This window comes from Musca autumnalis, unplaced genomic scaffold, assembly GCF_047663935.1.
Source record: "Musca autumnalis isolate F117 unplaced genomic scaffold, ASM4766393v1 scaffold_2, whole genome shotgun sequence".
Lineage (NCBI taxonomy): Eukaryota > Metazoa > Arthropoda > Insecta > Diptera > Muscidae > Musca > Musca autumnalis.
Window position 1 is genome coordinate 269492985 of NW_027411755.1, and position 15652 is coordinate 269508636.

A 15652-nucleotide genomic window follows, 5' to 3' on the forward strand; every position below is an offset into this window, starting at 1 on the left:
GCGTATCATAAGCTCTACTTCAAACAATGGAAATTCCCACTATTGGCTCGAATCAATACACGGCCATACACATGTTGAGTTTTATTCTTTGCTGACCTTCTGTTGTCCTTGGCATACAAGTTGTTCATCGGGGTAGCTCATTCATAGTACTTTACTTTACAGCATGAATGGTAAGCATGAATAATGTGCCAAAGGACTGAGATTTACACAGCGAAAAAGCTATCATAAAATATTTACATCAAAGCAGATATAAAAATTAAAAGCAAGTATACCATTCGTACAGTTACATACATCATGTAATAGGTGTGTTCGTTTACTCGATAATTTGTACAAGTCCAGTAACTTCCCAGCAAAATAAATTGGAAGCAGTGCAATGTGGACTAGTTCTTTCACGGCATGTTTTGATGCAGTTCAAACTGAGTCGTGAAAAAGCACTCCATTCCTCACATTTTAACTGCATTTGGATGCAATCCAAAGGATTACATCTACTTGTCACATTTTAACAACATCCGGATTCATTCAATGGAGTCGTGTTAAAGATCCCTACAAGTACATAAATCAGTTTATACATCTCTTCAGACAGCGGCATACATTTTCCAAGGAGAGATAAACGTGTCAATTATCATTTTCCAAATATAAAATAAAAAATATTTAAATTGCGAACATTTTTTCGGTAAGAATATTTCCCAATGGAGTGCTGTTGGAGTACATGTCGGAATCTTAACTGATGATGGGAAGATAATATCAAACCCATTTGCAGATGAAGCAAGAACAGTTCAGCTTGGATTAAATGGAGAGCGGAGGAAACACGCATGGTTGAATTCAATGGATAATTTTCATAATTTGTGTTAATGTAATAAAGTTCTTAATATATTTGTTTTACACAAATAAAAAATACATTTTATTTGTTCTGGGATATTTTGTAATGGCTTGCTCACATTCCGCCGAATGTATCAAAACACGTGCTTTGGACTGCATCCCATTCTACCCCCAAAGGGTTAGTTAAAATTCAATGCCAAAGGATCAGTTAAAATGCAGTGCCAGAGGGTCAGTTAAAATGCAGTGCCAGAGGGTCAGTAAAAATGCAGTGCAATGGAGTGCATCTTTCAGTAGTCACGCCCTTGTAAAAATCATGAGTGAAAATTCATAATTTCATGCACTTCCAAATCACTTGTACATATGATTTAACTGCCTCCTTGGAGGCAAACTTTTTGCTGGGTTCTTGTAAACGACTAAGGTCTTTTGCATTGTACTGTAGAGTAAACGAACAACATCCAGTAACAATTTGTACAAATTTTGAGTAAACGAAAACACATAATGTCAACGCCAAAAAAAAACAACAACAAAATAAGACATGTGTATTGTCGATTATTAGACATTTTTCCTATCCAAGGAAAATTATTATCATTACACCACATTGTAGATTGATACGTTTTTTTGTGCCAATGTCGAGTGAACATTTATATTTGATTCGTGCGATTGCTTTCTTATTGGTATTGCATCCTGTGTACGTTTAGTATATGTTGACATAATCTATTTTCTATTATACAAAGATTTTATTGACAAACTGTATGTATATTTAAATATAGAGCCAGAGGAGGAAAACTCTCAAATGAATGGTATACATGTATACTAGGGCTACTAGAAAAGTTTCTGGTAATAATGAAAACGCGAATATTTATCATCAAAAAAAAAAAATAGTTTTACATGATTTATACACTTTTGCATGCCAAGCACTTCTTCCACTACGATTGAGACACCCAACGCTTCAACAGCATTTTCTTGATGTGTGGGAATAAAATAAGTCATTGGGTGCCAAGTCAGGACTGAACAGCGGATGTCCCATCAATTCCACGTTCAGTCCGGTCAAAAGTAGCTTCGTCTTCTCTTATTTGCTTCGAAGTGCTTCTTCCACGAACAAATTTCATTTGACTCATATTCAAAGACTCTCTTGGTCGATTGCTGTTTTGTTTCGGGTCTTTGCACCAATCGCCAAGAAAAAAGAAAAACTTTTTTACGAATGTATGCTTGTGGCACAAATGTGCAAGGATGCCTCTATCTCACGGTATGTCACATGACGATCAGTTCACGCTTTATCAGTTCTGGCACAACGGCCGTTTTTGGACGAGCTTCACGACCTTCGTTTATGAGCGAGCGTCGGCCACGATTGATGTTTCATCGCCATATAACGAGTTAATTTAATCGATGGACTCTTGCCGTGATAACCCATGTCAAAAGTCGTGAAAAATGATCGGACGAAAATGTTCGCAAGTAAATTTCATTTTTGGGCAAAATGATTTTTTTCAAGTTACTGAGTAGGTTTATGGCAAAAAATGTCAAACTTTCCAATTGAATTGTCAAATGGCGTCTAGGCCAAAAACTTATCTAGTTGCCCTCGTTTTCTTGATTGTACTCACTTTACATATAAAGACACACACACATATTTGATGGTCATTACGGAAGTATTACTCAAATCCATTCGTGTTCAAAGATAAAACTTGAACTATGCGATAATATAAGCGGTCGTAGTAAATTATAATTCCATTAATTACATTAAATGACATCTAATCTTTGAATCTATTATCAATCATAATTTGATTAGAATTAAAACACAATCGTAGCATACATTTGTACATAATAATATATAGAAAATATAAAATTACCGAAGAGGTGCGTAATTCCTTAAATTAGATCGTGTAAAAAAATTGTATTAAACAAGGTTTTAGATTTGAATGTGTATATCCTGTAGATATTAAAACTTCCACTTCGTTTTGTCAATCAATGCAGATACAACGAAAACTGACATAAGTCCCTTTATGCTTGGTTTACATTTACGAAATCCACTTGATTTCAACTGTCAATTCCATAGCTCAAACGTCAAATGAAATCTCATCTGGATTTCATTTGACGTTTAACCTATGGATTTGACAGTTGAAATCGAGTGGATTTCGTAAATGTAAACCAAGCATTACTTGAATTTATATGTACCTCGCCACAGTGGGTATTGGGAGTTAGACTAATTTACGCACACTTATCCTAATCCAAAAATAAAATACATTACCTAAACAAATTTCCATAGCGAATAAGTCATAAACTACAAATATCATAGTTGGGGTTTGTGTTGGTCAAAGTCCAGGGGCAATGGAATCCGAATGCCTCGGTGTAGAATTTTAAAGCAAATGCAAAATGGCTACTAAATCGCGTCGTGCCTTCCGTCAAATGAGATTAATTTCGGAGACTTTATCAGGTAAATCTTCATATAGATATTTTTTTCCGGTTAAAAATACAACAACTACAGTGTATACCTCGTGGATTAATATGCTGATTACTTTGTAGATTCGGTTAAACTTTGGCAATGACGATAAGCTCGTTACTTTCTAACGTATCGGTCCCAATAAATCATTTGAATTGGCAATTTTGATTAAATTGACTTGCTAATATAAATAGGTTCAGTGAGTTCGACATACAACCAGTACACACTGTCAACATGAAGGTTTTAGTAGTAGTCGCTCTTTTGGTGGCATGCGCCCAAGCTGGCAGCATTTCCGACATTGCCCAAAAATTGATTCCCAGCTTCGCCACTGGCTACATCATTAAGGGTGAAGATGCCCAGGAACACGCTGCCCCCTACATTGTCTCCTTGAGCAGAACCACTAAGCACTCCCACATCTGCGGTGGTACCATCATCGCCAAGGAATGGATCTTGACTGCTGCTCACTGTATTAGCAATCCCGTCGGTATGGGTGTTATTGCTGGTTTGCACAAACGTGCCGATGTCAACGAGAAGACTCAATCCCGTGAAGTCGACTTCGGTAAGGTACATGAAAACTACGATGGCGGTGTTGGTCCCTACGATATTGCCATTTTGCACGTGTCTGTTCCTTTCGAATTCAATGCCTGGGTCCAACCTGCTGCTTTGCCCTCTGTTGAAGAAATTCACTCTGGCGAAACCCACTTGTACGGTTGGGGCCAACCTAAATCCTACATCCTTACTGCTGCCAAAACTTTGCAAACCGTCACAACCCAAATTGTTGAATGGAACACCTGCAAGGAAGTTTTGCCCGATGACGCCCCATTGCATGAAACCAACGTGTGCTCCGACTCTATGCAACAAAGCATCTCTGCCTGTAACGGTGATTCTGGCGGCCCATTGGTTGTTGAACACGAAAACGCTCCCTCCGAATTGATTGGTATTGTTTCTTGGGGATACATTCCCTGCGGTTTGGCTCAAATGCCTTCCATTTATACCCGCGTTTCCGCTTACGTTGATTGGGTTGCCAAAATTCAACACGCCTACTATGTCCTCCATTAAATAAAATCAATAAAGAAAATAAATAAATAATTTGATATCGAAATTCAATGCATTCTAAAAGTGTTCTCTCTTTCAAATAAATGATTTTTTTAGATCGTATAAAAAATTTTGAATATGTCACCATATGACATAATATTTTGACATAGTTTTCCAAACAGATCTTCTTAGGGCAAAACCTATAGCTCTGCGTGTTGCGTGTGCGTTCAAAAATACAAAAACAAAATACATGTATTTATTGTTGTTTTCAATTTGAAATACATATATTTTGTTTTTGTATTTTTGAACGCACACGCAACTCGCAGAGCTATAGGTTTCGCCCTTACATTCTGAAAATTTTAACCTGACAATGGATAAAACATATTGTTAAAAGAAAATATCAAAATTATGTCAAGTTTTAATATTTCTCTTTGCCATTATTTTATACCAAAAGCTACGGTTGAAAACTTACTACGGTTCTAGAAAGAATTCCTCATTCGAATTCCGGAAATATTCCTAATTTGATTTGACTGAAGACATGTAATTTCAAAAGCTATGTTTTCAAGCATTATAGAGGGACGACCAAAAAATTACTCACGCCATAACTCAGAAACATGACCTATGGCAAAATATTTCTTTTGGGTTCCTCATGTACGCACCAGGGACTTTCATCCTTAAAATGAATTTTCCACCGCCTTTGAATTCCATTTTGTATCACAGCGTTATTAATTATTTTTTAGAAATTTTGCCTGTTAGGGCGAAGATCATTTTTAATGTTTTTTTTTATTAATTTTCTCGTTTAGAGTTAAGCTTGATGAAATTTTTTGCAAGTGAAAAAGGAAAGCCAGGGACTCGAACCCACACAGTCACCAAATTACGTTACCTGGTTTCGCTGTTGGTTAAGCAGCTCATCAGACGTATCGACTGTCGAATGGCTTCTCTGTCTTAGAACTTTTCGTTTTTCAAATGCAAATGTGTTTTTATACATTAACGGATATTTGGCCGTTGAAATGTATTTCTTCATGACAAACGCTATATACGTCGAAGAGCTGCTTAACCAACAGCGAAATCAGGTAATGTAATTTGGTGACTGTGTGGGTTCGTAATTTGGTGACTTGCAAAAATAAAAATAACAAGTAAAAATTCGTTAAGTTCGGCCGGGCCGAACTTTTTATACCCTCCACCATAAAATAGTCTTAATTAAAATGGAATAATTAGGGTCCTTTCACAGTTTTAGGTGGAACAACTTTTCGACTATGGATAGAAGCCTACTGCCTCCCACTATTGCTTAAATTACACTGTAAACACAAATGTTGGGGCAGAGATAATTCCTTTTGGAGATGAAAGCCCTTGGTGTGTGTATATTAAAAACCCCGAAGCCCTGTAAGCCATCATGAATTAGCATTATATCTTTATTTGTTGTTTTTGTAGAGCACTTAAGCAACAGTGAACAAAGATATAACGCTAATTCCTGGTGGCCCACAGGGTCTCTAACAAAAATTTCATCACGCCATAACGCGGAAGTTCGACTCACGGCGGATCTGTCCTTCGGGGTTCATTATATACTCACCAAGGCCTTTCTTCTCCAAGAGGAATTTTCCGTGCCCCAGACTTTCACCTTCATTTTGTTGCACAGTGTTATCTAATCTAATAAAATGTGTTCAGCTAGGTGAAAGGTACCACCTACGGGGCTATATCAAAGAGTCAACCTATCTTTAAATTTTTTGGCGGACAAGTTTTATAGCTGCAGGGAACTTCATGAGTCAAATTGAGGGTAGTTTCATCAAAACAATGTAGACCCTCAAAAATGGACCCATGTTGACGAATTTTAGTGAAGAAATTTCGTGACCACTGAAAATTCCCGAAAATCGGGAGGTTCAGTTATATGGGGGGATATACCAAAACATGAACCTATATTGACGATTATTTTTGAATAGACAAAAATGTAGCTAAAATTCTCAAAATACCGATCATTACAGCTAGTTCGGTTAAAAATTGCAGCTAAAATTCTCAAAATACGGAAAATAGGGAGATACCGTTGTATGGGGCTATACCATATCATGGACCTATGTTGACGATGTTTCGTTGGAGATGTTTTATGACCACTGAGAACTTCAAATGTCAAAGTACAGCTATTTCGGTTAAAAAGTATAGATAAAATTCTCAAAATACCGAAAATTGGGAGGTACCGTTATATGGGGGCTATACCAAAACATGGACCTATGTTGACGATGTTTGGTGGAGATGTTTCATGACCACTGAGAACCTCAAATACCAAATTACAGCTAGTTCGGTTAAAAATTGTAACTAAAATGCTCAAAATACCGAAAATCGGGAGGTACGGTTTAAGGGGGCCATACCAAAACATGGACCTATGTTGACGATGTTTGGTGGAGATGTTTCATGACCACTGAGAACCTCAAATGTCAAATTGCAGATAGTTCGGTTACAAATTGTGGCTAAAATTCTCAAAATACCGAAAATCGGGAGGTACCGTTATATGGGGGCTATACCAAAACATGGACCTATGTTGACGATGTTTGGTGGAGATATTTCATGACCACTGAGAACCTCAAATGGCAAATTACAGCTAGTTCGGTTAAAAATTGTAGCTAAAATTCTCAAAATACCCAAAATCGGGAGGTACCGATATATGGGGGCTATTCCAAAACATGGACCTATGTTGACGATGTTTCGTGGAGATGTTTCATGACCACTGAGAACCTGAAATGTCAAATTGCAGATAGTTCGGTTAAAAATTGTGGCTAAAATTCTCAAAATACCGAAAATCGGGAGGTACCGTTATATGGGGACTATACCAAAACATGGACCTATACCCATATCCTTTGGGATATAAGTTTGTTGATCACTAGGAACCCTAAGTGCCAAGTTATAGCTAATTCGGTCTGCAAATGTGACGAAGTACGTCAAAATACCTCAAATCCGGAGGTACCGTTATATGGGGGCTATACCAAAGAGTGGACCGATATAGCCCATCTTCGAACTTGACCTACTTATGGCAAAAAGACTCTCTGGTGCACTCATCTCAATTATTGCGGACGCTAGAGTGATTACAACAGACGGACAGACGGACATGGCTAGATCGTCTTAGAATTTTATCCTGATCAGGAATATATATACTTTATAGGGTCGATGTGTTACAAACGGAATGACAAACTTAATATACCCTCCATACTATGGTGGAGGGTATAAAAAGTTATTAATTAATGTTAAATGTGTTTATTAGGGGTTACAGTCACTTTCAAATTTTACAAAATAAAAAAATGTAAAAAACTCATGAAAAATGTTTTTTTCGTGCTCAATAAGTGGCCATAACGTCTTTGTGTAGTTATGTAAAAACGCTAAATCAAAAAATCGCTTAATATCTTACAAACACATATAATTAGAAAAACTCACCCAACAAATGATTAAAAAAAAATAAATAAATAAAAATGACTTCAAAGGGCGCGACCTTTTTCAATATTTAAATGGAATAAACGTTCAAAAGTTCATTCATTCGTACAACAGGAAATAATTTTTGAGTAAAAGGTCAAAGGTCATCACCCTAGTTGCATGTTAGTCTTGTAAGTTGTGATTAAATAATCACTGAAGATGTATGGAAAAATGGTATAAATAACAATAATGTTTATTCACTAAAAGGGCCTATTTTGGGTTAAGACAAGGCCTTAGAACCAATACAGTTTTATTCTGTACATTTTCGAAATAAAACTATCTTCGAAATTAAACTATGTTTGGACAAAATATTACCAAGGCCAAATTTTGTGCCGGATCAGCAGATCCGTTCGAGGGTTATTCGTTTGAGGGTTTGTTAAATCTGGTTATATATAAACGTCGTATTATACTACATACATATTTGCAAAGCTATCATAAACGTCACTTTTTGTATTAGGGGTTACCCCCAATAACAACTTTTAAAAATCGAAAATTTCTTTATTTGATCATTTTGAAGTATGAGTAGCATAGAATAGGTGGTACAAAATTTAAGTCGATCGGAACAAAATTGTGTGTGAATCTTAATCCCTTATGACGTAAGATGATCGGTTCATTCGTTTTGGAACTAGAGTGAGCACACCACACACGGCTTTAATAACAATAGTGTGTCTTAGACGGTCATTTTTAATGAAATGAAAAAATCTAGTAAAAACGTTTGATAGTTTTCCTTAAAACAAAATTCTCTAAAATAATCTTTACAACTGTTTGTAATCCACCGCTTAAACAGAATAGTAAACAAAGTAAACAAACGTGTACTTGCAGTATCTTGTGGTTGAGTAATTCTCTGAATTAGATTATTTTGATAACGAAGACTTGAAGTGATAAATTGCAATTATGAAACATACATACATAAAACAGTTTTTAACAATCTATGTTCATGTAAATAAATACATTGCAAATAATGTCACCTTGAAAAACTGAACGTCGTATCTATTTTTCTGACCGAATTATTAGTTGTTTCAGAGTCATAAATCAGTTTTTATTTGAATTAAAAAAAAATTGTAGTAAATTCAAATATGTATCACAAAGCATAAGAAAAATGAACTTAATGTGTGGAAAATGTGCAAAATGGTGAAAAGTATTGACGAGACCCTGCTTTTTTCCTGTTTTCTAAACACAACTAATTTTTATTCATGATTGCCCTTATTGTCTCTTAAATCAGCTAATCTCGACTTATTGAACTATCACAATACCAATATCTAAAGAATGACATTTTTACATCGGAATTGTTATGTTAATGTCCAAATACTCCACATGATAGCTTGACTGCGCTCATAAATACGGACTGACGTCTAATCAGATTCCATAGAAAAGCTAAGCAAAACAAATTGTAAATCAAAATAAACTTCTATAAATTAATAATATCGATGGCTGATTGCAATATCGAATAACGTTAAAGTCACCAAATCCGACTGTGTAGTACCTTACATTCCAACTTGTTCCCTTTCTCTAGCAAAAATCCCTTTGGTAAATGGGAAATTATGTGACAAATATGTAGGATAAAATATTAAAGTGACAAAATATGTCAAAGCGTACTTAAATGCTGAAAGTAAATACATACATACATATTGTAAATCAGCTACGGGCACCCTCCCATGTAAAGAATAAAAGCGTGCTTGTATTGGATTAAACAACAACAAATGCCTATGTTGAACGAAGGTACACAATGTTGCTTACAGTGTACATGTGCGCCTGTTTGTCTCTGTTCGTCTTCCCTATGCTCACGAGCATAGCAAAGTATGTACATACATACATACGTTGCCCATAGCTGTTGTAAAGTCATCCAATTGCCAAACGTACAAGGTGCTGTAGGGTATAAAAATATACATCGAGTCCGAATGGTGAATTTGAAAAATTTGCTCAATTTGAAAACAAATAAGCATTTGATTTAGTTGTACTAAAGTATAAATAATGAACATGAATGAACATATACATTTTCTAAATCACTGTCATATAAATGCTAGTAAGTCAAACTTCTCCATAATGTAGAAGTTGGGGACCGACGAATTACTATGTTTTAGAGAAAATTCGTTATAGAGAGACCGAGACAATTAATTTCAAATACATAAATGAAAGGCAAACAAACAAACATTTGTATATTAAGTTTATGAATTTTTTCTCAAAAATTATTTCATGTAGCGGGAATGAATGAACTTCTGCCTATTGATGACTAAAATAACGTTATTTCTATTTAAGTATTAAAAAAGTCACGCATAAACCACTTTGAAAAAAAATTTTTGAACAAATTATTCCCTGTTGTTCCTTTTGCCTATTATCGACGAAAATAACTTTTATTCCATTCAAATATTGCAAAAGGTCCCGCACAAACCACTTTTACTTCATATGATATATTATATATGGAATAATGAATGTTACGTGGTTATGTATATTAGGGTGGTTTTAAAAAAATCGATGTTAGATTTTTTTATGCGGTACCCGCCTAAGTGTCAAATTTTGTTAGATTTTAAGATTGCCAAAGTTTGAGTACAATCGGAATATGTTAACACGTGCCACTGGGGCCTCAATGTTTCCATGGGCCCTATATATAATAAATGTTCTACAAACATCCCAGACGGGACAAGGAAGACTTCTCTCATATCAATTCAAATTAGCTCAATGATATGGGACCTACTGCTTATGGTCGAGTCCGAACGGCGTGTCTTAAGGCACCACTTGTAGGGAAGTTTTACATGGCTGAAATACTCAGGAAATGTCGCCTAGATTACTGAGGGGTATTTTGCCACTGTTGAAAATTTGATGTTGCTTGGCTGGGGAATCGAACCCACGACCTTCAGCGTGCAAAGCGGGTGTGCATACAATTGCACCACGGTGGCCCTATATATAGCTAATATTAAAATCCGACCCGATTTTCCAAATTTTTGTAGGATTACTTTTTTAGCCACACAAATGATTGTCAGCGATTGGACATGTAGAGCGATTTCGTTAAAATTCGCCTTTGGCTCCATATAAATTACTATAGAAACTTGCAGGCCCCAGTGGCACATGTTATCATATCGTCGGTGTCATGCTTAAGTGTTCCATACTCCATTTGCCCGTTTTGAGATAATCGCATTTTAATGTTTTGAGTTACAACTGCGTGGACCTGACTAAAGAAAATATTTATTCTTTTGACTTGGAATATTAATAATAGTATATACATAGAACATATTTACAAAAGTATAGAGGAATATGTATTGGAATATAAAAGTTATAGAGATTTTTCTAAAAAAAGAATTTTTGTCGATTTGTTCCATATCCACACTTATGACACAAATGTGAAATATTGTAAACTACATGGAACAAAGTGACAAACAAATTTTCCATCTTTGCCTCAATAAATTTAATAATTCTAAATCGAAAATTAAAGTTCTGATTTTTGAAATGTGTTTTTAAACTTGTACGTTTTTTAAATATTAATTTCAAAACTGAAACAAATTTAAGCTTTCGCGTCGATGCGTGGATATCTCGGAAACTAGAGCAGATAGGAGAAAGCCGCCTAGAAATTCAGAAAGAGCATACCGGAAAACCCTAAAACCACATCTATCTCAAAAAGTCAAAAATGGCGTATGGAAGACTTGAGCATGACACCGACGATATTCCGATTGTACCCAAACTTTGGCATTCTTAAAATCTAACAAATAAAATACGACATCGATTTTTTACCTTTGAGTTAAAACCAGTCTAATGTATATGTAATAATATAATGATAAATTTAGTGAGAAACAAAAGGTTATTTCATTTTGGTTATGTGGTGTGGCTTCAAAGCTTATTTTCAGTTATATATGTATCTGCTTATAGTGACTTCAAATGTTTGTCAAATAAGCTTATAAAGCTAATTCAAACGACTTTGTGCGTGAGCTTTTTTGTCGAATCACCTTATAATTTAAATTGTATCTAATCTTAGGTAAAAACTTATCAACATATGATACAGGGATACAATGTTGTAAAAAATTCATAACCCTAGTGTATATCTACAAATAAAAACTGCATTTTTATTTTGATTTTCATATGTTTTTTATTTGCCCACTTCTTCTTTATCAGCAAAGTCTTCCCAAGGAGCGAGCAATGAAGGAAAAGAGTAAGATCTGAGACATTTTTTCTAGACTTATCACTTTAAACGATATCTCTAAATGGGAAAATGGGGGTAATTCAGAAACATTTCCATCTGTGAACGTTTTACCATCCTCCAAATCTTAATTAAAAGCAATTGTTCTCTATTACTTTTGCATACACTTTTATTTTTAATATTTCATGTATAATACCGATTTGACGCAATGTCTTTTAGAATGTCTTCATCCGAGTGATAAACCATAGTTAAAGTGACGAAATCAACATTAAAATAGTCTTCAATCGTAACATCTTCAATATTATATTCTTGTATTGATACCACATTTCTGTTATAGTAATATTATTTTCTTCAATACCTGCGGTTCCTATAAAAAACGTGGACATGTTCCAAACTATATATATGCATAAATTTAATACATTTGTTTTTAATTGCTTGCTAACTTTATTTTGAAATTATTTAATGAAAATACAAAATTTTATTTAGAATTCTTTTCAATTGTTGTAGCGATCCATGTAAGGTATGAAGATACTTGGGTATAGACCGATGGGTATTTGGTGGTGGCACAAGGAGTATAACCCCATGAAACGATACCAACAATTTCACTGCCTTCAGTTGTGTTAATAATCAAGGGACCACCTGAATCGCCATTGCAAGCACCATCAGTGGCACCTTGAGTGTAAGTACAAACATTGACGGGATCTACAGGAGCTGAACTGGGCAAAGCAGCTTTGCATTCGGCATAGCCAATGATGTTTACATCCAAAGTCTGCAAGTTGTTGGGCAAAGCACCGGAATTGTCACGTCCCCAACCATAAAGTTTACCCTTGCCGGTTTGTTCGAATTTGCCAGAGGGCAAGTTAATCTTAGCGACTGGAGCAGAACCATCACGGGACAAAGCATTCAAATCAAAAGCCTCGGCAACATAGATGAGACCAATGTCGTTGGGACCAACATTGCCATTGTAAAGTTCGTGTCCAAACAAATTCTCCTTTCCAACAACACGGCGAATTTGGACGTCGGATTCATCGCTGCGCAAATGCAAGCCAGCAACAACTTGGAAATCGCTGTAAACCAAACAATGTGCAGCAGTCAGAACCCAGTTAGGATCAATAATGGAACCAGCACAGAAATGTGAAGAGGTCTTCAATGATACAATATAAGGTGCTTCACCCTTGCCAGCAGGTTGGCCGTTAATGATGCGTCCTTCGGGAAATCCTGGTTGGACAATTGAGTCTAAACTGGCTGCACTGGCGCAGGCAATGGCCAAGGCAGTGAATGCAATAAATATCTTCATTTCGATTGAGTTGTACGTTTAACTGTGACTTTCAATTTCATTTCACAGCCTTATATACCCAAAATGCAGGTGAGTGCCACTTAATGTTGCCGGCCGTTATCTATATTGTATTATGATGGCTGGCCCATATTGCAATGCCATTCGGTAAGAATAGACCATTGAAGATAAAGTATATGGTATATTCCATTGCAATAAAACAAATGCTATAAATTGATGACCAAAAATTCCTGGATTAGACTTAATCAGGATGAATTAAATTGCAAGCACAACAACTTGTAAATCAAAATATATCATCATAAATAAATAGAGCCGATGGCCGATTGCTACATACATAAACCATGGGGATTTTGGAATACAACTTTCTTTGTCTGAAATGGGCAAAAAAATAATAATGCCCAACCATTTTCGTTAAATTACTATACTTATTTGATACAAATAAAATTAATCACGGTGCGCCTTAACTAATTTTAAATGGAAGGTGCTTACACCTGGGAAGTTTTTGCAGATTCTGAAACTAGAATGCGCATAGATGAGAAATATTAAGAAACAAAAAAATCGCCGGAGGGATTTTCAAATAAATCGCGATTTAAGTTCACATTTTTAGGGGCTCTTTAGGTCTTCACGATTTTGCTTGGAAACCGCGAGCCCTATATGAATGGGCCTAATGGGCCTTTTGTAGCTGTGAAAATTCTCCACAAGATTGACCTTTATAATATTTTCGTAGGTTTTACCGTTTTTGAGATATAGAAGTTCAAATTGAGACAATGCACTGACTGTATCGCCTCCTTATAAAACAATATCATGCCCAGTGCAATATCATGAACATTGCTGTTTCAGAATCAGCGAAATCTTCCCATGTGTAAGCGGTTTTCATCAAAAGTTAGTTAAGGCGCACTGGGCATGATATTGTTTTATAAGGGGGGGATACAGTCAGTGCATTGTCTCAATTTGAACTTCTATATCTCAAAAACGGTAAAACCTACGAAAATATCATAAAGGTCAATCTTGTGGAGAGTTTTCACAGCTTCAACATTTTCCGTAGGCCCATTTACATAGGATTCGCGGTTTCCAAACAAAATCGTGAAAACCTAAAGTACCCCTAAAAATGTGAACTTAAATCGCGATTTATTTGAAAATCCCTCCGCCGATTTTTTTTGTTTCTTGAGATTTCTCATCTATGAGCATTGTAGTTTCAGAATCTGCAAAAACTTCCCAGGTGTAAGCACCTTCCATTTAAATTTGGTTAAGGCACACCGTGTAATGCATTTTCAAACTTTATATCCTAAAACCTTTTACAAGAAACGATATTTCACTATGTCTGAGAATATTGTTGTAGTATCGTGAAAAATAATAACTTTGGGGAAAATGTTTAGTTTTATTTTGACAAAATTTAAACAGGTCATTTGTACTGCCTCAAACGTGTATTTAAAGTAATAGAAAAATAAAAATTGCTTTGTTGTTTCTTTACTTTAAAAATAATCATACCTACAACGATTTTATATTTGCTTTTTAGTTTACCGGAATTGTTGTGGAATCTGTTCAAGGTGAATATTTTTAATAAGTCGGAGGAGTATGGAGGCACTGACAACTGACTTGTTGAAATATTCACTTACTGCGCTTTTTCAACAGACTATAAATTAAAAGTCTCACGGGGTACCGCTACTCCACGGTGCACAAAATTTTGAGGATCCCTGGTTTAGGGTTCTCAGCGAGTAAGAAGCATTTCCACAAAAAGTTATCCACATATGTCCATTTTTGATATAGTCCCATATAACGGTACCGCCCGCTTTGAGGTTATTATATTATAACTATACTAGCAAAATACCCGCTACTTCGTATGAGGAAAGGGAATAACGTACAAATAAACAATATGTAATATGAAAATTGTGTACACTGAAATTTTTGATGTACTAATGCCTATTTTAATTTCATTTTAATACTGTTCGTATACCTTTAGTTCGAATTTCAAAAAAGGACCTTATCGCACCCCTACACATCTACAGGGTATTTTTGAAGAAGTAGCTGTAATTTAGGAATTTGTGCTTCAATTTTTATTATTATTATTTAATAATTCTAGTATATTTTTGCAGTACCACCTCTAACAATGAATCTGACAAATAAATAATAAATCGGAATTCCACTTCTACTCCTTAGCCCCATACCATATACATTGCACTTTCGTACTCTTCGCACACTAATTGTATAATTCAGCTTCACCCAACACCAAATTTAGTACCATTTTGTCTTTAACGACCCCCATACCTAATTTTAGAATATGTATGCATTTCAAAAACTACTTATCTAAACACCAACAGCTATATCCTTTATCCAACATCAAAACCAAATTTAGTACTTATAATAGGTAAAAGTTTAAAAAATCACATCCCTATATCCAAAACCATGTCCCTACTCATTTACAGCTCTATTTGTTCTCACAAAACAAATTATAGCAGTATTTAGTACTTTTCGTATATATAAGTACGAATGT

General features: G+C 35.3%; 3 protein-coding genes across 13 annotated transcripts in view; 1 reads left to right on the top strand and 2 right to left on the bottom strand.

Moving 5' to 3' along the window:
* The window catches only part of Plc21C (Phospholipase C at 21C), a 78027-nt gene that overhangs the window by 26211 nt on the left and 36164 nt on the right, over window positions 1–15652 (bottom strand). The gene's annotated exons all lie outside the window — the stretch shown is intronic.
* LOC141393468 (lectizyme) lies at window positions 3408–4355 on the top strand. Its single transcript, XM_073966451.1, has one exon. The coding sequence runs from the start codon at window positions 3488–3490 to the stop codon at window positions 4310–4312; it is 825 nt and encodes a 274-aa protein (XP_073822552.1). The 5' UTR covers window positions 3408–3487; the 3' UTR covers window positions 4313–4355.
* On the bottom strand, window positions 12288–13200 carry LOC141393469 (lectizyme-like). The gene has a single exon (XM_073966452.1). It carries the CDS (start codon window positions 13162–13164, stop codon window positions 12346–12348), a length of 819 nt encoding a protein of 272 aa, XP_073822553.1. The 5' UTR covers window positions 13165–13200; the 3' UTR covers window positions 12288–12345.